At 46.6% G+C, this 20973-nt stretch overlaps 2 protein-coding genes across 4 annotated transcripts in view; both read left to right on the top strand.

The window, feature by feature from the left end:
* The first annotated feature begins 309 nt into the window (after positions 1 to 309).
* On the top strand, positions 310 to 14826 carry RAB11B (RAB11B, member RAS oncogene family). The gene is made up of 5 exons (XM_062510241.1): positions 310 to 411; positions 6481 to 6676; positions 8490 to 8683; positions 10210 to 10290; positions 13025 to 14826. The coding sequence occupies exons 1-5, from the start codon at positions 372 to 374 to the stop codon at positions 13168 to 13170; spliced, it is 657 nt and encodes a 218-aa protein (XP_062366225.1). The 5' UTR covers positions 310 to 371; the 3' UTR covers positions 13171 to 14826.
* A 3391-nt stretch (positions 14827 to 18217) lies between these two features.
* The window catches only part of MARCHF2 (membrane associated ring-CH-type finger 2), a 32902-nt gene continuing 30146 nt past the window's right edge, over positions 18218 to 20973 (top strand). The window contains exon 1 of one of the 3 annotated variants that reach the window (XM_062510210.1): positions 18218 to 18240. The gene's annotated coding sequence lies outside the window, so the exon portion shown is untranslated. Of the gene's footprint in view, positions 18241 to 18344; positions 18542 to 18627; positions 18691 to 20973 lie in introns of those variants that run through there. The other 2 variants (XM_062510209.1, XM_062510212.1) reach the window with 2 other exon arrangements.

Here is a 20973-nt window from a genome sequence, read left to right as displayed (position 1 = left end):
CCGCCCCGCCCCGTCGCCGGCCGCGCCTCCAGAGCCCCCGCCCCCGCAGCCCCGCCCCGCCCTCACACAAACCCCGCCCCCACCTCCGGCCCCGCTCCGGCCCCGCCCCGGCCCCCCGGCCCTGTCCCGTCTCGCAGGCTCCCAACTCGAGCACCCAAGCACCGCCCTTTCCCAGCTGCCTCCCTCCGATTGGGCAGCGTTCCCCGCCAGTCGCAGAGTTCCCGTCGTTTATTGGCTGTCGTTGATGGGTCTGGCGCACTGCCCGCCTCCTGCGGGTTCTGGCGGGCGCTGATTGGCCCGTGCGGAAGCGCCCCTCCCCGGCTGGGCCGAGGTCGGTGCCGGGTAGGCTGAGGGTCGGTGCCGCCATCGCCATGGGCACCCGCGACGACGAGTACGACTATCTGTTCAAAGGTACGTGCTCGGCAGGGACACTCCGCCGCACCGCGCCGGGCTCGGCCGAGACCAGCGGGCCGTGCGGGCCCGGGCCGTCCGCCGCGGCCTTGGTGCGAGGGGCGGCCTTATGCGCACCCGGCCTGGTCTAGCTCCGGAGGACCCTCGGAGGAGCCTCGGGAGAGCCGCAAGAGCCTCCCCGCCCCGGTCCGCGCGCCGGCTGCTGGGCGGCTGCCATCGCCGGGCGTGACCGGAATCGCGGCGGGCGGGCCGGCCGCGGGCTTGGGCTGTGCCCGGCGGTGCCGGTGGCTGTCCGGAGGTCGCCCGGTGTCGAGCCGCAGTTGCAAAACCATAAGCTTCGGTGGAGGCGCCTTCGCAGGTCCCCGGCGAGCGCCGGTACCGGGATCCCGGGACCGTAACGATGTTAATTTGTTTGTGCTGTTGGGTGTTTTGCCGCCCCTGCCTCTTCCTGTGAAATGTCGGGTTGTCCAGGGCTCTCTTGAAGGCTCAGTCAGTGCTGCTCCTGCTGCGCTGGCTCCGGCGGGATCATCCCGTGGGTGTCATCCCGTGGGATGTCTCCGGGCTTTCTGTCCCGTGGGCTGTTTCCGCGGGCCGGGCTCCTGCCTGTCCAGAGGCTCAAGCTGACCAGTTTCTCGGAGCAGCCCACAGCTCTGCCTGCGAGGCCCGAGGAGCAGTTTAGGTGGGTGTAGCACCTTCATCTTTGGTTTCCCAGCCTGTTTTTACACCAGATCTACTGTTGGTAGAGTGACTGAAGCCTGATTTTCATCCCAAGAGTTCGCTCTTGGAAAGAGCAGTGCTAACGGTGCCGTTGAGGGCTCTGGGGTCACTTGCTGCTGTGACAATTTTCCAGGCATTTGATGTCTTTGTACCTGGACGCTCCCAGGGGCAGCAGTGATTCCAAACTTACGGACCGAAAGAAAGAACAGTTACTCATCTGTGGGAAATATTTTATAGATGCGTTTGCCTATTTGCTCTATTTGTTTTACAGCGGATTGAATCTTGAAGACAATGGGGAATAAAAGCATTTATTTCTTCTCTGCCTGTGAAGCAGAAGACTGGCTTGTAAAAATATAATAAATTGTCTGAGTCTAAAGTAGTTTCCTTCTGAAGTCTGTTTCCCAGGTGGTTTAATAGCCAGGAACTTCAAAGCCTAAAAATTTTACTTATTTTTTTTCTTTCTCTGAATTAGCTAGGGAGAACTGCATTCATCTTTTAAAAATACTTGCTTTGAAATGTGTTTTTAATTTTATCTGGAATGAGACTCAACCTGAAGTTATTTGGTCAGGATCTGTGCTGTGGTGATGCTGCCACACTTTTTGAAAATAAAAAACAGGTGAGAGAATTGTCCTTTTCTGTGCATCTTTTGGGAGGGGTGGTTGTTGTGTGAATTGAAAAAAAAAATAGGGTTTCTTTGTGGGTTTGATTATTTTGTTTTTCCTTCCTCTGAGGCTTTTTGGGACTAGACAAAAAATAATATAAATGGGACCAAGTGGGATGAGGGCTCTGCTGTGGGACCAACTCCCCTTTCTTGTCTTTCTGCCTCCTCCAGTATTGGAATTAAACATCAACAGTTGCTGTAACAATGTTCAGGACTTTGGTTGGTTTGTGGTTTGGCCCTTCTTAGCTACACAAACAACTTTTGAACTCTGTTCTGTTAGTCTGTGTAGTGTCAGAGGTAGAAATAATGATGTAGGAGAATCTTAATCTGGGAAGGATTATTTTTATTAAATTTAAGGCTTGACTTTTTCCCCTGCCACCAATTTCCAAAGGAGAGCATGTGGTAGGCAATGACTAACTTAAGGTTTGGGAGCACTCTAGGGTTGTGATTATAGTCAAAGTTGCTCTGCTGAACTGCTTCTTTGTTTTCAGTTTCCCTTTTTTTTCTGTGCATCCCATCAAAACTGCTTATTTTATTTATCACAACAAAATATTACTTGTTACCAAAGTGCCTGAGCCAGCCTTTGGGGAAGGAGCCAAACTGTATGTGCAGGGCTGCATGGGGTAGTGAGGCTGCAAAGAGCTTGTGGCTGTGTTCAGTGACCCAAGTAAAGCCAGCAGTTCTGGCCTCTATTCCCAGTTAGTTTTGTAGTGGAGATGGTGAAAAGGCAGGGACTTTTCAGGATGAGTTTTGAATGCGTTGATTTGGAATTGAATTCGTGACCTTTAAAGAGCTGTTAAAAATGTTGGAAGCCTTGTACCTATTAAATGTGATCTGCACATTAATTTTGCTCTTGAGAAGATTAGCTATTATCAGTGTTTATTTTAAAAATTAACTCTGAGGCTGTGCAGATGTATGCTGGCTCATGAAAAAGGCAGGAAAAAAAATCAGCCATAGGGAAAAAGAGCTTTCTTTTACTTCTATGGGAATTTAGGCTGCTCTGATTAGTCTCTGCTTAGCAAAGGCTGTGGTTATTAAAAACAAATGCATATCCTATTAGTCACCACTATCTGGCAACCTTATGTACTTCAGATTTATCACAAACTCCGATTAGATGGCCTCTGCTAGAGGGAGTCTTAATCTTCTTAATCACTTTAAATTACATGTTCTTTTTTCCAATTAGTAAATGAGTGTACTTACAGTTTTGTCATAAGCTTGATCTGTTTATTTTCCCTTTCTTACCAATGATGAATGGCACTGGAATTTTAATTCTGACTTTGGCTTGTTTTGTACAAGGATCTCAATATACAGGACAGGCGTTGGGGTGCGATTGTGCATTAGTTCTGGATGTTGTAGACACAGAAAGCAGTGAGGGTGGTGACTGAGTTGATGGATGGGTGATGTGGTGGTGATGGATAACCCACACAGTGGCAGGGGGTGCTGGAGGAGAGAGAAAATCAGGAAATACTGAAGGAGCAGGATTCAGGATGTAAACAAGCCTCGCACTATGTGAGGCTTGTCTGTGTACTTAGAGCCACCTGAAGATGGCTGGTGCTGGTTATTGGTCCATGTCACTTCCAAGATGAAACCAGTGCATCTTTTAATCATTGGTGTGGTCCTTAGAAGCATTTGGAGAGTGAATTCCTTGGTTCTGCTGAGATTTGTTTAGGGACTATTCAGACTCTTAAGCTGTCATTTGGAAGTTTTTTTCCTACTCTGTCATGACTTCTGAATTTGAACAGGCAATAGTGTGTGGTGGCCTGTTACCAAATTCAAAAACTTTCCCAAGATCTAATAGCTTAGTTCAGAATGTTGAAGGTACCTTCTTGCTCAGCTCCCACAGAAAATAAGTTTGTGGCTTTTCTGCATGAGGTGTTCCCCAGTCTTGGCATCTTTCTCCTGAAAGTGAAAATGCTCTTTCAGTGCTAATATTTGAGTATTAATAAGAAGCACTTAGGAACTCTAAGAGTGCTCCTTATTGAATTGGGATTTGGTTGCCTTCCTTTAACTTCTGAAAAATGCTCTCCTAGAATCTCTGCTGGAATGTGGGGCAGCATGGTGAAGGGAGCCTGTGAGTAACCAGCCCAAGGAGCACAGGACTGCTGGAATTTTCTTCCAGTGACGGAGTTAATGACCTGAGAGCTGTTTGCATGGTTTGTGCCTCAAATTGATGTTTTTAAAATGCCAGAGCCTGGGAAATTGCTAGTACATGGAAAGGCTGTGCTTTCTCCAGCTGCAAAGTCATGGGAAAACTTCCTTTGGTAACAGCTGGAAGCCTCAAGGGTCTTCCAGTCTGGCCTAGCTTGTATGGTGGATATTCTTACTTTTGGTTATGGTCAGGGTTTTTCTGTAGGAGAGAGCCTACTCCAGCTGGCAGATCTCTGGGCAAGATGGGTGACCTCTGCCTGTTCTTGGAAGGGCCCGTGGAATTAGTGATGTAAAGCTGTTTGTCTGGAAAATAAAGCTAACAAAATCCTGGAGTTAGAACTTATTATAAAATCTTTTTTTATCTATCTGTTCTCATAGCCTAAAAAATGGTTTAGGCCTTTTGCCAGGGAAGGCAGAGCACTGTGAGGAGCTGGTTTAAGTTCTCCTGGGTGGTGAGCTGTGGTGCCTTGCCACGATGTGCTGGCTGCCCGTTACTGCCTCTGTTGTGTTTTGCCTGTTCTGCTGTGCTAGCACAATTGTCTGTCTGTGCTGTCAGGCAGATGAGATGCTGGCGGGGCTCTCCAGGGCATTTCAGCAATGTCCCTGTGCAGCTCAGGAGCTGCTGAAGCAGAGAGCCAGGGTCCAGCAGCAGCCTGGGAATGTACTCCAGGGGTGGGGTGGCAGCAAGCTGGAGCAGGGCACTGCCAGAGCTGCATCCTCAAACAATGGCCTGAGCAGAGAAAAGCTGTAGCAGCACTAAAAGACAAGTATGATCCTTGGCCCTGGGAGAGCACTGGTGAGCTCATTTTGGAAGTGTGCAATGAGAAGATTCTTCTGTAGTTGCTGGGGGGAAATTGGGAATGTTTTTTGCCCATGTCTGCTTTTCTGTAGGAAAAACAGATCATATGAATGAGGAAGATCAGCAAATCTGTACTTAGGACTGGAGTAGGAAATATTCCCAAGGCTAAAGAAGCTCACAGAGGCTGTCTGCCTTTCTTCATTTCGCTTGAGCCAGGACACTTGATTTCCAAAGGGTGTTGTGATACAGTGTTTGTGAGAGGAAGGGAGCATGGCTCAGCTGTTTCAGCTTTGTTTCTTGCAGTTGTTTCCTGCTGTCATTGATAATCCAAAAAGTAGAGGGAGCCTCCTGCCACAAGGTGTACCTTTGTTTTCACAGTTCCTTTCAGGAGAGCTGGGCTTTGTGTGCTGAGGATCTCTGTGTGCTTACATTTTTCTGTTATCATGGCAGCACCACATGTGGAGGCAGAGGTTTCTAGCTCATCTTTTACTTCTTGTGCAATCTACTACAACTTGTTTTGCTGGATGAAGTTCTGCTTTGCTTTGTATCTTTTTTGTAGTATGAAATGTCTCCTGTTTTCCCCTTTCTGTGGTGAACATATTTATTAATTAAATTATTGAAATAGAGTACCCTATATGACTCCCAACAGGGACTGTAAATGATTGTTTACTTACCATGTTTTTTGTTTTTAAAATAAAATAGAGTATACCTATACTGTGCAAATATAGGAATTGAACTGGCTGACATCCCAAACCAGACCAGTGTTTTTTGGTGAGGAGTTGCCCCTCGGCCCCAGACCTTGGAGGGCATTTGTTTAAGTTTATAACAGTTCCTAAGAAGGTTGTCAAAGGTTTTAAAAACTGTTCATGGTAAAGCTTTATAACCCTCATTTCCCATTGGTTGCCTCTATTCCCAGTTATGTCATCCCTTTTCTCCTCCCAATTCTGGAAAGTTCTTGTATCCTTGTACCCCCCATTGGTTTATGATCACCGCACTGTTCCACTCATCCTACCTTATTGACCCCTGCCTTATATTACTCCTCCCTTGCACCACTTTTCCCTTTACCCATTGGATTCTCATCCTGGACCCACCTCTCATCATCCCTTATAAATACCCTGGATTTTCCCTCAGCCTTGTCTTCTACCCTTAAGCCTTAGAGTGTGTGCATGTGTTTTGGGCCTCGTCCCACATTTTCTTTTATGGTTATTAAAGTATTTAGTTCCAGAGTTGTGGTGTGGATCCATTCCTCGTTTTGCCACCTTAGCCCTGATATCAGGGGACCCTTAGAAGTTGGTCGAGGAGATTACCCTCGAGTCTTGCACCTTAAGTATTAAAAAAACCCTGACATACAAAGACTTTTGTTGGGCAGACAGGTCACCATGTTCTTGCCTGTAGTGTTTCTTAGAATGTGGATTGCAGCCCTCCTGTGCCAAAGGTCAAGTGTGTGAGGGGCATCTCTTACCTCTGCCTGCTGCAGTGGTTGGGGCCTCCAAAGCACTGTTTGGCTTTGACAATCGCTGTAGCAATTTCTCATTTTCACCTCTGAGGACTGGGCAGCTGCTTACCACAAAACGGCTTGGGGCTCTTCTAGGGTTGGAAGAGCAGCTATGCATGCGTTGTTGTCTCTCCTGTGCTATCTGACTGTGCATTCCTGGTGGATGCTGCCTGCCAGGCCACACTGCAATGTGGGGTCAGTGCTGCTGGTACAAGAAATTAATTGTGAAAATAATGTCTCTCCTTTCAGTTGTGTTGATTGGAGACTCTGGAGTTGGGAAAAGTAATCTTCTGTCACGTTTCACACGCAATGAGTTCAATCTGGAAAGTAAAAGCACCATTGGTGTGGAATTTGCCACCAGGAGCATCCAGGTAGATGGGAAGACGATAAAAGCCCAGATCTGGGATACTGCAGGCCAGGAACGATACCGCGCCATTACCTCAGCGTGAGTACTGTGTCTTTGCTTCACGGAATTCTAGCAGAAATGCTGCCGATAAATGTAGGGGCAGAGAATGAAACATATTTGTCACATGTGACAAAGTCATTGTGGCAGACTTCAGTGTGGATCCAAGTCATAAGATAGCAAATATTTTTGTGTTCCCTTGATTAATATAATGAAAGTAAATTTTAGATTTCCATGTTACTGTAATAGAAACAAGTAACAGCTTAAATCAAAACTGTGGGAAACTTCTGTTTGAGATTTGGGATTTGTGTTTTTGTCTGCCCTGAATGTGCTGTGTTCATTATGTGGGGTGAGTGTCATTTCAGATGGAGGCTGGGTACTGTTAGTATCAAGTTTTGGTCTAGGCTTACTGTAACACCCATGGCTTCTGGTCTCAACTGCCCCCTCAGTCTTGAGATTGGGGGTATTTTTAAGAAAATCTGCAGCATGAAGTCCCTTGAAATCTCAGTGTCTTTGAATTAGACATGGACCTGAAAATTAGGTCCATGAGCACACACATTAAATAGCCAGGAAGTAGGAAAGCAACTATAATAGTGCTGATTGCAGCATTAGGTACAATCCCTGGAGGTGAGAAGCTTTTTCACCTATGGGACCTTGTTAATCCACAGAGGGGCTCTAGGTCTACCAGTTTCTGTCCTCTGGCAGAGGACAAAAAGCAAACCCTTTGGTCAGGCCTGGTTCTCCAGAGCATTTTCTGCTCAGTGAGTTGATTTTTTTTTTGCATTACAGACATGTATCAGTTTTTAAAGGTAAAAACATGTTTCTCAGTCATGCACTGATTGAGCCATTAAACTCAGGGTAAAGGGAATTTTGTCAAGACGGGAGAAAACCAGGAGAGCCTGGTGCCCAAAGGGAGCAATCTATAGTGAAAAGAATGCAGAAGAAGATGTGACAATTTCAAATTGCATCTTTTCTGGAACTGTTAGTGTGACTTTCAGAAATTTTTTTGTGACTCTTGCTCTTGCTGTAAAAACTTCTAGTCTAGTCTGGCTCAACAACCGGTTTTTCTGTTGGGAGCTAGTGCAGCTACAGTCCTGTGACCCTGCCTCTCCTTTGTGCTGGCACTAACTGCTGCTCGACACATCATTCAGCCAGTTCAGCCTGCTCGGCTAGCAGAGCGCCAAACATCAGGGAAAAGGGAATGTTTTCTGATGACTGGGTGCTCTGACTCAGTTCAGCATGTCAGACAGGTGCTGGCAGAATTGAGGAGAAATGGTAGGATTGTGTGGAAGAGAGATATAGATGTTATAGGATTGTGCTGAGCTGAGCCCTTGGCTTGTGTTGAAATGGGCTCAAACCTGAGCTGAGGGGGCAAACTCTTCCTGGATTAGAGGTTTGTGGATATATATAGTGACAATATAGCCCAGAGTCCCCTCTTTAATTTGTAGGAGGGACAAGGAGATACTTGAAGGATCAGGAACAAATACTGACATTTTATTAAGGGCTGTTTTCCTAGTAGAATGTTAGATTGCAACTTCATGAAAACCTCCCAGCTGTACCGATTCTGCGTGGTGAGTTTCCCTGCACACAGATGGAGCAGACAGGACATTCTCAGTCCTGGTTTGTGCAGGGTCTCCAGCATTTTGGTACACGCACTGGATTTTTTTAGAAATGCCATTAGAAAAAAACCCTGTGTTTGGAACTTGGCTTTTGGTTTCAAAACCACTCCAACTACAGTATCTGCATCAGCACAACTTTTTCTGAAGTGGAAAGCATGATAGAAGAGCTAGATGGCCTGTTTGTCGGTGTGGCTGGGACAGAGCTCTAGCTGAAGGGCTGTGCCTCATGGTTTCAGATATTACCGTGGTGCTGTTGGGGCTCTGCTCGTCTATGACATTGCCAAACACCTCACCTACGAGAACGTGGAGCGCTGGCTGAAGGAGCTGCGGGACCATGCCGACAACAACATCGTCATCATGCTGGTGGGCAACAAGAGCGACCTGCGCCACCTCCGGGCCGTGCCCACCGATGAGGCCAGGGCCTTTGCAGGTTTGTGCTGGGGCTTCAGGGGCCTGGGGGATGACTGCGGTTGTCACTGTTTTGTCCAGGCCTGAACTCTCACCTCAAGTTTTAGTTGGAACCTTAAAAAGGAAGTTTAAGGTATTTTGTTGTTTTTTTTTTAATTAAAATATTTTGACTTATTAACTAGCATGTGCAGTTGGTTTGGTTTTTTTTGCAGAATTTTTGTGTCATTTTTAGTTTGTGGTTTTCTGTTGCTTTTTAAATCTAGTGGTAGTAAATATTTTTGAAACACTGTCCTTGAGCTGCCTGATAGCTGAAGTTAAATACTTCCTCTGTCAAGGCTAGAAACAGTAAGCAACATTTTAGCATAGAAAACATAATAATAAAAATATAAAATATCACAATACAAAATGTCTGCCCTTCCTTCCTAGAGACCTGCTTCTGCTGAGTAGGTATCAATGTGGACAGCTACAAATGAATGCTGAACCTTCTCTTACATGGGGTGTTTGCTGCTCTAGAACGCTGATGCATATATTAGTGTCATCTAGTCTCTCTTAAAGGCAGCAATCATCAGACTTGAGAACTATCATTTGTTGGGAGAAGTCAAGTGGGTTATATAAGATGCTGCCACTGCATTCCTCACCTGGCAGAGCACTGGTCAGATATTCTTTTGCCATGAAAGACCTGGGAGCATTCAGCTTTTGTGTGGCTGTTAAGCTTGGAGGTGGAATGTAAGTGTACAACCTCTGAAATACCTCTTGAAGTATTATGAAGGCTTGCTTATACACACTTTCTGAAGTTTGCTGGTAAGCAAGTACCCTGAGGGTAATAAAGCTGTATTAGATTTTCAGATGGAGGAGAAGTAACATTTATATAAGAGAAGCAAAACAAGTTGGTGGGTGTCCCAGATGGTCTGTTACTTCGGTCACTTGGTTTAGCTTCTTACTTTTTGTCCCTGACTTCCTCCTAAGGCTGTTTTAAATTGCCAGTGATGGTCTAATTGTTGCTGTTTAAGCTCCATGACTGAAATTTGCCTGTTCCTGGGCAGGTGATATAGAACCATTCTAGGTATGATATTTGAGTGTTAATCACTCTCTTTCTTAATTTAAAAAAAAATTCTTTTGTGCTGTAAGAGGAAAGAAGAAAATAGACTGTGTTCCAGGGGATCATTGTTACTTGGAAGTGGGGTCTGATTAGGAAAGTATAGGTCTGTTGATCTTTGTTGCAGAGGGGAATCGTGTCTCTGTAGCAGCTGATGTGCTTTTGTTGGGGCTCTTGCTCAGGGTACCTCTGTGTTGATGTGTAGCCAGAATAGAATGATGTTTTGTGTTGCTTGACTGAGCAAGGGCTGCAGTGGGGAAAATGTTCTTGCACTTTGGGCAAAGGAGATATTGCTAAACTGCAGCACCACGGTGTTCCTTGTGCAACAGGGAAAGAAAAAAAAATACTATGCCCTGGCTGGTTTGGCCTAAATAAAAGATAAAAACCTCAAAGTAAATGGGAAATAAAGTGTTATTAAAGTTTTTAACTGAACTGCTTTTTATTTGTTACAGAAAAAAATAACTTATCTTTTATTGAAACATCTGCTCTGGATTCAACAAATGTAGAAGAAGCCTTCAAGAACATCCTTACAGGTATGGTTTGTTATGAATTCAGAGGAATTTCTGAGGTGGTGGATGTTCTTCATGGGCACGTTTTGTAGTTTTATGGAATGTTTTGGAACTGTTTGGGAACAATGGTTAGTTTGCAAGTTTTCTAATCTGACCTTTGTGTCAGATACACCCATACACCCGTTTCTGTCTCCTGGAGGTTTCTGTATCCTGATGTTCTGTAAGTTCAAGCTATTGCAATAGCACTGTTGTAAAGGAACCTTGTAATTGTACTTCAGTGCCTGCAAAAAATCTCGACAAAATCTTGACAGTGAAGCCCGAGCCATGCTGGAAGTTAAGTGTTCCAGTATATTCTCTTGCACCAAAGCGGACTGGTACCATTTTCAGACTACTGAACTCTTGTTCTCAGCTGATAGCGAGGGTTATAGGTGACTGCACCAGCAGCATCTTCTGCACAGAAGGACCTGGGGATTCTGGTGGATAACAAGTTGACAGTGAGCCATGGGCAGGGACACCTTCCACTATTCCAGGTTGTTCCAAGCCTTGTCCAACTTGGCCTTGGACACTTCCAGGTATGGCACAGCTCTGGGCAACCTGTGCCAGGGCCTCACCACCCTCACAGCCAAGAATTCCTTCCCACTTTCCCATCTAACCCTGCTCTCTGGCGGTGGGAAGCCACTACCCCTTGTCGTGGCACTCCAAGCTCTTATCCAAAGTCCTGCTCCTTCTCTCTTGGGGGATTGTAGATACTAAAAGTGTGCATTAAGGTTGCCTCAGAGCCTTTTCTTCTCCAGACTGAACAGCCCCAACTCTGACTCCAAGATGCCCAGGAAGAGGCAGCCAGGAAAAGAGGGGTTGCCAAGCTGCCCCTATAGGTAAAAAGCCTGACAGATGAGAAATAGGTTGTATTTGTTCCCAGCAGATCTGTGTTAGTACAGCCACTGGTGAAGCAACTGGAGTGTGAGGTAGAGCCAACTGCCCAGAGCTGGAGCTGGACTAGGCTCACACCATGTAGCAGATTTGTGGCTGATCTGGGACACGTGGCTGGATCTGAGGCAACTTCCCTGGCACTTTGAGACAGTATTTTTGATTTTAGTGCTCTGAGTGTAAATCAACCTTCACCATCCATCTTGTCTTCCCTTGCAGAGTTATCTTGAGACTGTCCCTAGTTAGACATGCTGGCCTGAGGCCACTCTAGGAGACCCACAGTGCTGTAACAACTCAAACTGAGGTCAGGCCTGGGCAAACTGAACTCAAACCCCTCTCTCTCACAGCATCCTGGGCTCCCAAAAGTGTTGAGATTGTCCAGTTCAGGTAGCACAGGCACATGGATAATAAGTGAGAACTCATGAAAAGTCTCTTCCTGAACGTGCTTACACCTGGGGAAGAATCATCCTTCTAAGAGAGGAGAAGGAACCCGTGCTGTTTAGAGTAGTGAGTTGGGAACCACCACAGGGGAGTTGGGGAAGAGTGGGAACAGCAGGATAGGAGCTTCCTTACTGGCCACTTGTTTGAGGAATCACTAAAGACTGGAAGGAAAACCCCCCACAAAAAAACCTTCAAAGTGATACTGCCCAGAAGCAAAGGGGGCTTGGCAACAACTCCAAACAGCTGAAATTCAAATACAATACTGAGAAGAAAAGAAAGAGGATATGACAGCCTCTGAACAACCCTCCTCCTCCCTTTCAACAAAGATCTCTAGGTAGCCAGTGGCAACAAGATTGGCCTTGAGTTCAGGGTTTTCTTTGTAAACATAAATATGTGCAGATTCTTTAAAAAAAAAGTAGCCTAACAAAGAAAACCCAAACAAACAAAAAAAAAAAACCCAAACAAACAAACAAAAAAACCAACAGAAACAAGCCCTGCACATCTTCCATGATTTTTAATACTTACTGAGTGTTTTGGGTTTTGCTGTTTTGGGGTTGTGGCTGTATAAATGTGACCATAATATTTACCACAGACTTCCAGGGAGGTATTTGCCCTTTTCCTGTTTCACAATGGAAGGAAGTTGGAACAAGGTCTTATAGTCAGTGAAATGAGTAACTTCAAAGCCTTTCCACTTATAAGACTTCTGCTAACTATGCAGTTGAAACAGTTTGTTTCTGAAAGTTTTTAAGATGGCAGTCTCTCTTCAATGGTTACAGCTTTATGGATCTGTGTGCTTTCAAGCATAAGTTAGTTTGAGTCAAATTCATTTGGAGAAGCATGGGGCTTTATGGACCCATGCAGCTTTTTACTGTCATAGGTAGGAAAACTGATGTGTTGCTGAGAGGAGCATTGCTATTACTTGACAGTAGCAGGTTGCCAGGAGTGGAAATGGGAATCGGGTAACTTGTTGCTGCTGTGAAGGTTTCCCAGCATCCTGGTGATTTGTGTTTCTAGATTATGCTGCCCAGTTTTTTTTAATTACGAAGACAATGATTTCCTGTTTTAGAAATGAGCATTGCTGCTCCTTTCCCATTTAAAAACCCTTTTAATAATCTCCGTGTTCATGGAGTCATTGGAAAAGAACAGGATAGGAAGTGCTGTTGTGGTAGACAGTGGAGACTCTTGTCTTAATAACTTTTCCCGTCAGAGCTGGCATATTCATTCTGGAACTAGAGTGCCAGCCAGATGTTGCATGCCACATCTGGTTAGCCTAGATTCCCTTTCAGAGCCCTCCTCCTTGGGTTCTGGCAGGTTCTTGTTCAGTTGGCTCAGCGCTGTGCCTGTGGGAGTCCGTGGCCTGGGGGCTCTGACCTGTGTGCTCTCCTTGCAGAAATCTACCGCATCGTGTCCCAGAAGCAAATCGCCGACCGGTCTGCGCACGATGAGTCTCCGGGCAACAACGTCGTTGACATCAGCGTCCCACCAACCACCGACGGACAGAAATCCAACAAACTCCAGTGCTGTCAGAACCTGTGACCTTCTTTAGATGACTCTTGTGCCCTCCACTTTGTCTGTGCTTCATTTAGAAACTTGTGTGCACTTCCTATCTCCTGTGATTCAGTGACTCCCTCCTCCCTCCTTTTCTCTATTCCCAAATCTTCCCCCTCAATTAGGGCTTTAATTGTAGGGCTAACATTCCCCTGCCTTTGAAACCCCTTCCATGTGGTGACTTCTGGGCTTGAAATGTAGTCACTGATCTGATAGACATGTTTGTGTTGGAGCATCTGCTGCTGGATATTATCCCATGAAACACTTATCAAATAGGCTTGTTTTGGTTTTGCTAGGTTTTTTTTAGTTTGGTTTTGTTGCTGTTGTTGTTGTGGTTGTTTTCTGGGAGGGGAACAGTGGGACTTGACTCTACCAGTTGAAGAAATAACTACACTTAGGTGACAAGGCTTTTTCCTCCCATAGTCAGATATCTCTTTTTCTTGTGTTTCTGTAAACATGGGGGAGAAATTAAACTAACTATCCTGCCAAATGCTCTGTTTTCTGTCCTGATGAAATCTCACAGTGAGGATTTTAGCGGTTGCACACACATAAGGAAATAACTGTTGAAAATAACATTACTTATTCTGTAATTACCCCTTATACTGCTAGTCTAGCTGTGTAGCTTACTGTTTCCTGCTTGGAAAATCTTTCTCTATTCTTATTTTATTTGGGAACAATGAAATATGTCTGCACCATTTTCTTTGCCACCATTGAATGCCTGTGCAGGCTTTATGGAATGGCGTAATATCAGTTAACATTATTGTACAGTAAGTGCCAGCGTATTGATTTCAGAAACCTTTTGCAGCCTGTACAAGTAGGCTTCTTTTGTACTGTAGGTCAGTGTCTGAAAGCAGGATCTGCTCTAGTTCCAGGGTTGTTTTTTTTTTGCATGCTGCTTTTTCTTTAGCTCTCTCCTGCCCCTGTCTGAGTGAGTGAGGCAATATTTTCACGTCGCATATATACCTGCACTTGTAAGGGTTTTGGTTGTTGTAGAGAAACACAATACTTTATACGTTTTGTAAAATTTCTGCAGATCCATAGTATTTGGAACTTTCTCTTCATGATCTTTCACTATTGACCTGTACTAAAATCGATAACATTAGGATTTCACATAAAAACTACTAACCTATTGTTTTCTTCTTACTGTTTTACTGAACTGCAGACTGTAATCCTTAAACGATTGTACTTCACTGATGTAACAGATTTGTCATCAGCAGGCTACTACTCTAACTCTTCGTTGTGCTGAATGGGAAGAATGTTACCACAACTTTGTGTAGTCAGTCTCTTGCTTGCTTGTTGAAATCTCTGATGGCTTTTCCTCACTCACTAGCTCTTGCACACTTGTATCCCCTCTGGTATCCGCTGAATGTTCTGGTGGGAAATACTGGGTGAAACGATCTAAAGGAAGAGCTGGAGGCCATCTGCTGCTCCGTGAAGGCTTTGTGGGGCGATTTGCAGTGAGTTTTTGCTCTCTATTCTGAGCCTGTACCTCACTGGATGAATGCCAGCTGCATTATTAGTGAGTTGATTTTTCTTTAGTGAAACAAAGCAAATATGAAACTGTGAATTGTGCTTGAAGAGGAAATCTGACATTCCAGTCTCAACTGTTCTGTCTGGTTATGTAATAAAATTAAGGGCAGTTAACTCTGATGGCTTTTCTTTTATAAGATTTCCAGACCAATGCCTTTAATTTTGTACTGTATGCACTGAGAGGGCTGCAGCTCACAACGCAGGATGCACTTAGTGCCTGGCACTTCCACTCTTCAGCTTTGTTTAGAGGCTACACTCAAGGTTAAAGGGTGCATGCTTGCAGCCAGATCCCAGTGAATGAGGGTATGAATCCCCCTGTAGGCATCTCAGGGTTCTGTCCTAAGGGTGTTCCAGTCCAGGAAGCACTTTCAACACTTGGTATTTACTTCACTAGCATTCTGTTGAGAGAAGGTGAGAACTGGGATATCTCCTTTTTGGTGGTCCAAGACCAGAACATAACATGCAGTCAGCGTTTAGACAGCTGGCAATGAGAGAATAGAAAATTCTGAAATATTGAGAATATTTCATTCAAGAACAAATGGACACTAGTGGAGCTGGGCTCCTTATTTTTTGAACAAACTTTATATAAAGAAATCAGTTGGATAGCATGAGGAAGAATTCTACTGTTAAGAAGACTTATTAGTTCAGGGTAATGTATTAACATGCTTACGCTGCAAGTCCTGTTCTTAACATGAAGTTTCTAAAATCAGTCTGGCCTGGTGTAAGAAATCAAGAAACAGTTTAGTCACTTGCTTGTCTCTTGAAAGAATTTCTTTAGTCCTTGACTTTGTGGAAGGCTCTAAACTTTGCTGCAGAGTCCCAGTGAAAAGTCAGTGTCTAGGGTTTAAGTGCTGTTAAATTTATGGGTATTGAAGAGCTCTTGAACAACTCCATTGTCCAAAGCCCCCTCAGCACCAGTGGGCCTTGGACCATTCTATTGTGTTTGAGATATGTGGTGTGACAGGGAAAGGCCTCCTGCCCTTTGCTGGGGGCACCCAGGACGGGGGAATTGTGTGTGTGCACATGTGCACCCGTACAGCTCCTGAGAGCACTGGGAATGGGCTGGGGGTTTTAATCTGCTGTGGTCCCTCAGTATGAGATGAGGCTCTTTCCCAGGCTGCTGTGCTGCTCTCCAAGCCCTTCTGTGGGTCTGAGGTGCTCCTGCCCAGACTAAGCACAGGGCTTTGTGACAACAGAAAAAGGACAGTGGACCAGTTCTGCCAGGTTCGGCCATCCTGTGCAGACTGGGGAAGATGCTTGTGATCTGGGGCTCCTGGTGTCCTGATGAAGCATTGTGCACTCCTTAGAAACTGCATCCACAACCTAGCCCACTGTTGTGCTGGAATTGTTGAGGGGAAGACTTGGAGGAATCCTGAGGAAGCTGGAAATGCTGAACAGTTGTCTGACATTTAGAGCAGCTCTCCAGTAGCCCAGACTCCTTAAACATGCTTTCCCAATGTGGAAATTATGGACTACATGTAACCTCAACTAGACTGCTTCATCCCACAGCTTTGCTGGCTGTGTCTCTTGCCGTATTACTGTCAGGAAAAAAGAAAAGGTTACAGCTCTCTTCCATTTGTCCCAAGGGATTTGAGGGCCGAATTTGGCTTTTGTAAAACTCCTGATAACAGGAAAGATGCCTTAAAAAAAAAAAAAGAAGGAATGTATGCTCTGCTTGCTTTAATTGGATGTTGAGGTGGACTTCCCTTTAACTATTGAAAACACTATAACGCCTTGAGTGCTGCCACCTGTGTCAGTAACACAACCATCAGAGGGTCCTGATGATGTCTAGAACAGGTCCTTTAATGCAGAATTAGGCAGGAGTCTGTCATGCTGCCTCTCATCTTACTGATGAGGAGGGTGAAGGCCAAAATGTGTACATAATAGTGACTTGGTGCTGAGCACACAAACAGCTAGCTGATTGGTAAAATAAATTCCTTGGGTAGATCAGATCAATCCAGCTTATTTTCCTGCAGAGTCAGTGGTTCCAGACAGGTGAGTTAGTCTAGGATCACTGGAGCCTGCACAGAGCAAGGACCTTCGGCTCATAGGAGTTTTAAAGCTCCATTACTTGAATAAATATAAAAATCCTGTTGATGGGTGACTGCTTGCTACTTTATTAAAAAGATTTCAGTGTGTGTTGTGGAGGCAATCAAGATTCAGTAGAAGAAAGGCAGTCTGGTGCCTTCTTGCCCCTGTGGCATGTGTAGAGGCAGTAAAAAGATGATGGATCCCAAAGATGCCCTCATTTGGGTACTGTTCTGTGACCCCCTGGTGACCAGGGCCTCTTGTGTGAACACAGAGCTCCTGGCTGGGCATGGTAAAGGTTGGGCTGGGCCTTTATTTGAATCAGTTACTTAACAAAAGCTGTTGGAAAAATGTACAAGAGGTATTTTTGCTCCTGGTGATTTGATCCCTTCCTGCTGTACTGCTCCAGAAGGTGGGGGTGGGATCTGTCTCTGGCTGAGTCTCATCAAGGCTTGGTGATAATTTCCCTTCCATGCCGAAGGAAGAACCTGCTTGGAGGTTCTGGACTCTGTAAAAGAAAGGAAGATCCCAATTAAGTGGCTCAGTCACCTAGGGAAGACTTTTTTCCTCCATAAAAAACTAGAACAGTGTTAAAGGTAGGGGCCTGAATTTCAAGCTGAGGAAAATCACACAATTGGAGATGAAGACTAACTGTCCTTCAAGTAAAACACAGTGGGTGGGGGCTTGGGTAGATTCTCTTGACTTGCAGACTCTGAAATGTAGTTGATGATTTATGGAATGTTTCCGTGGAATGAGTATCTCCAGGGCTGCACTGTTTCAATAAGTAACAGCGATTCCTATTTTACACTGGTCTGATAATGCATGGTAGTGTTGACTATCAGGCTTTGTAGGCTATAAATAGTAGTGAGCCTTTATGCAACCCAGAGGAGAAGTTCCTTTCATTTACTTTTATTTCTGGTTCCTGTGTTAAGTGCAATTCACTTTGTAAATAAACACATCATTCGATTTTTGTGCATGGTTATGATGTATTGTGGATATAAAGATTGCCAAATCATACCGTCTGTGTAAAGTTCTGTTCCAGACTTAGCTATAGAGTAAGATGGGGGGGGGGGGGGGGAGGGGCTCCCGAGCCGGAGCGCGGGGTGGGTCGGGGATGCGAGCCCCTGCCAATGACCCCGGGGAGCGGCAGGAAGGGGCGCACCCTTCCCCGGGGGCTTTTGCACGGCCGCACGGGGCTCCCGGGACTGGGGGCGGGGGGCGGAGCAAGAGGAGAAGGGCGGGGCCTGAGGCGTCGAAGGTGGGGCTGCGGCGGGGCGTGGCTTGCCTGTCGAGGCGCTATTGGCCGCCGGCTGTTGCCAGCGGGGTCGCGTTGCGACGCCGGCTGGTTGCCCGCAGTCCATTGGGCGCTCGGAAACCCCGTCAGCCCGACACGGGCGGGGATTGGCGGGCGGGCGCTGGGGGGCGGGGCCCAGCGGCCGCCGCACCCGGCGCTGGGGCGGCGCGCGCCGCGCTGAGGGGCCGCGGGCACCGGGAGCGCAGGTACCGGACGGGGGGGGGCGGCCGGGCCGTCCCCACGCCCCGCTCCGCGCCCACCGGCCCGGGCAGCGCTGCGGCGCGGGGCTGCGGCGGCGGGAGCGGCGTTCCGGCCGGGCCGGGCCCAGACGGGCGGGCCGGGAGCCCTGACAGCCCTTCCGGTATCCCCGCCGAGGGGTGTCCCCGGTGTGCGGCCCCGCTTATGTTCTGGAGCCGGAGCCGCGCTGCAGATCTCGGGGCCTCTCCCGCGGAGCGATTGCCGCCGGCTCCGCTGCCCGCACGAGCCCCGTGCGAGACGCTGCCGCCGGTACGGGCTGCGCTGTGTTCGCTGTGCGGGGTCCCTGCGCCTAAGCCGCGGCCCTGCCGGGCCGGGCGGGCTTGGGCTGGGCTGGCACCGTCCCCCGGGAGCGCTGGGGCTGTCACGTACAAACATCACCAGGGACAGAAGTGACGGAGGTTTGAGAAGCGGCGTTTATTCATTAATTATTCTTTCCTGGGTATTAGTAGTTATTAGGAAAAGTTTCCTTTGCCAGTGGGCATCCGTATCTTTTTTACGTGCTTGGGAGCGTTCTGATGCCTGTTTTGCCTCCCAAGCACACGGACGTGCTGCCTTGTGTGCAGAGATTTCCCAAGAGAATGAGCTCGGTGTCCCAGCACAGCTGAAGAGGTTGCTGCAGTCCTGTGTTGGAGCAGCAGCTGCTTTTCTCCATGGTGTAAGCTTAGGGTTTGTGATAGACTTTTCATAAACTGACAGTCTTTAACTTTCTATCATTTAAACTCAAGTTTCTTGAGGCATCTGAGTCTGTGACAGGCCAGAACTGCTGGTTTGTGGGATTTTTCCAAGGGACAAGCCTGTGGCTCATGTACAGGAAGGTGATTGTGACATGGGAGGTGTTTTTGTTGCACTCTAAAACACTTGCTCTTATTATATGTTCTAGATCTGGTGGGGGGACCAAGATTGCAAAACAAAATGCTGTGCAGTGGCCTTGGAGGCTTTTGGAGTGTGCAGTTGCTTGCATGTAGTGCCCTCAGAAGTAGTACCACCAAGGTGTGGGGTGATACATCTGCTCTGCATGGTGCTGCTGGACCAAGGAAAATTTAGGCTGTTGTCCTCTTGGAGTGAGCTGTGCAGAGCTTGAATTTTGCAGGCAGGCAGGTGGGGTGTTGCTCATGTTGGGGATGATGATGGTGAACCGGAGGTGTCAGGGTTATCCAAAGCAGCTCTGGCTTTTTATCCTGCTTGTTTGTATTCAGTGTTCTGTCCCCGTCCTGATGTGTGTGATGAAGATCCGTCAGTGGGGGGATTGTTCTTATCCCTCTCTTAACCCTCTCTATTACCAGCCCTTCATTTTCCTTGGCACTCTCTTTCTCTTGCTCTCTTTCCAACAGCTCGTCATCTCTGTGTCTTTCCCTTCTGGTGCAGCTTCTAGCACTTTCTTGACCCTTTTCCAGATTCTTGTTGAGAATGCCTGTGATGTCACTGTGGTCAGCCAGCTGCATTGGCTGTGGCTGGTCCGCTTTGTCACCCTGCTCGTGGGGACATAAAACCCTGGTTGGCTGCCACTCAGATGTGCACAGTATAGTCCTTTGAGCAGCTGGACGTTAGTCTTGGCTTTCCAAGGCTAAAGTCTTTGAATACTTTTCTGCATCTCCAAAGGATTATGCAGGGTAGTGTTTGGAGAGTGGAAGTGCCCTGGATTTTCAGGTGTGTTTGAAGCTGTGATGGTGTGTCACCCTTCAGAAAGAGAGGCTTGAAGGGAAGAGAGCTGGGACTCTAAAATCCCTTTGTCACTTGCACGGTGACAGTGAATTCAGTAATTCCAGTTGAGAACAGAAGGTCTAACTACCCCCAAACATGCACTGGGGAGCGTTGCAGGCAGCCTGCATCAGTAGGGAAATCTAAACTTTGCTAAGAGCAGACCAGGTGGCACAGGGAATGGCCAAGTGTGAGCCTAGTTCATGGACACTCTACCACAGCTATAAAGCTGGGGATGTCTGTGGTTAGCTGATCACCACTTCCCAAGTGGAAACAGAAAACGGTATAGGAGCTAATATTTCTTGTTCTGGATGTGTTTGCTCCTTTTTTTGCTGTGGATTACATAGAGGCTGCAGGGTGAGCTCACCCTGTGCTGAACATCAAGAGGACCATGCAAATGAGCAGAACTGCAATGTACTGACTGTGAGCAGCTTCCAGCTGAGTTCTTGCCTTCGTGGATGCTGGGAGAGGGCCTTTCCTCTTCTAGGTGACTGATGCTGGCCCACATCAAGCAAGCGTGGGACACAATTTTTTCCTGGGAGGAAATAAGCACTTTTTTCTTGAAACAGCATGAGCAAAATCAAATCAAAATGCGTCCACGGCAGCTGAGCTGGGTATGGACTCTGAGACTCTGTGAGTCTGAGCGACTGTTGCAAGTCCTCAGGATATGACTTTGGAGTAGCTCTGCAGATAGAGGCAAAATGGGCATTTGGGGAATTTTTAACTATTGTTCAAAATATCTTGTTTTTTTTCATGCTAAAAACACAGCTTTTCTTAGAAAATGAAGGGAGGAATCCAGCATTGTGAACTATAGACTACAGGATGAGCTTATTTTTTTCTCCCCTTGACTTTGACTCAGCTTTGGATATTTGGAGATTTCAGAGTTTCCATTTCCAAGCTGTTTTTTTTAACTCTTCAGACTGAAGTTTCAGCTGCTGTGTCTCTTCTCCCTCCCATTCTAATTTACTCTGGTTAACTTATGC

The sequence above is a fragment of the Cinclus cinclus genome, chromosome 28, assembly GCF_963662255.1.
Source record: "Cinclus cinclus chromosome 28, bCinCin1.1, whole genome shotgun sequence".
Lineage (NCBI taxonomy): Eukaryota > Metazoa > Chordata > Aves > Passeriformes > Cinclidae > Cinclus > Cinclus cinclus.
Note: the sequence above shows the minus strand (reverse complement) of the source record. Positions and strands in the feature narration are given on the sequence as shown.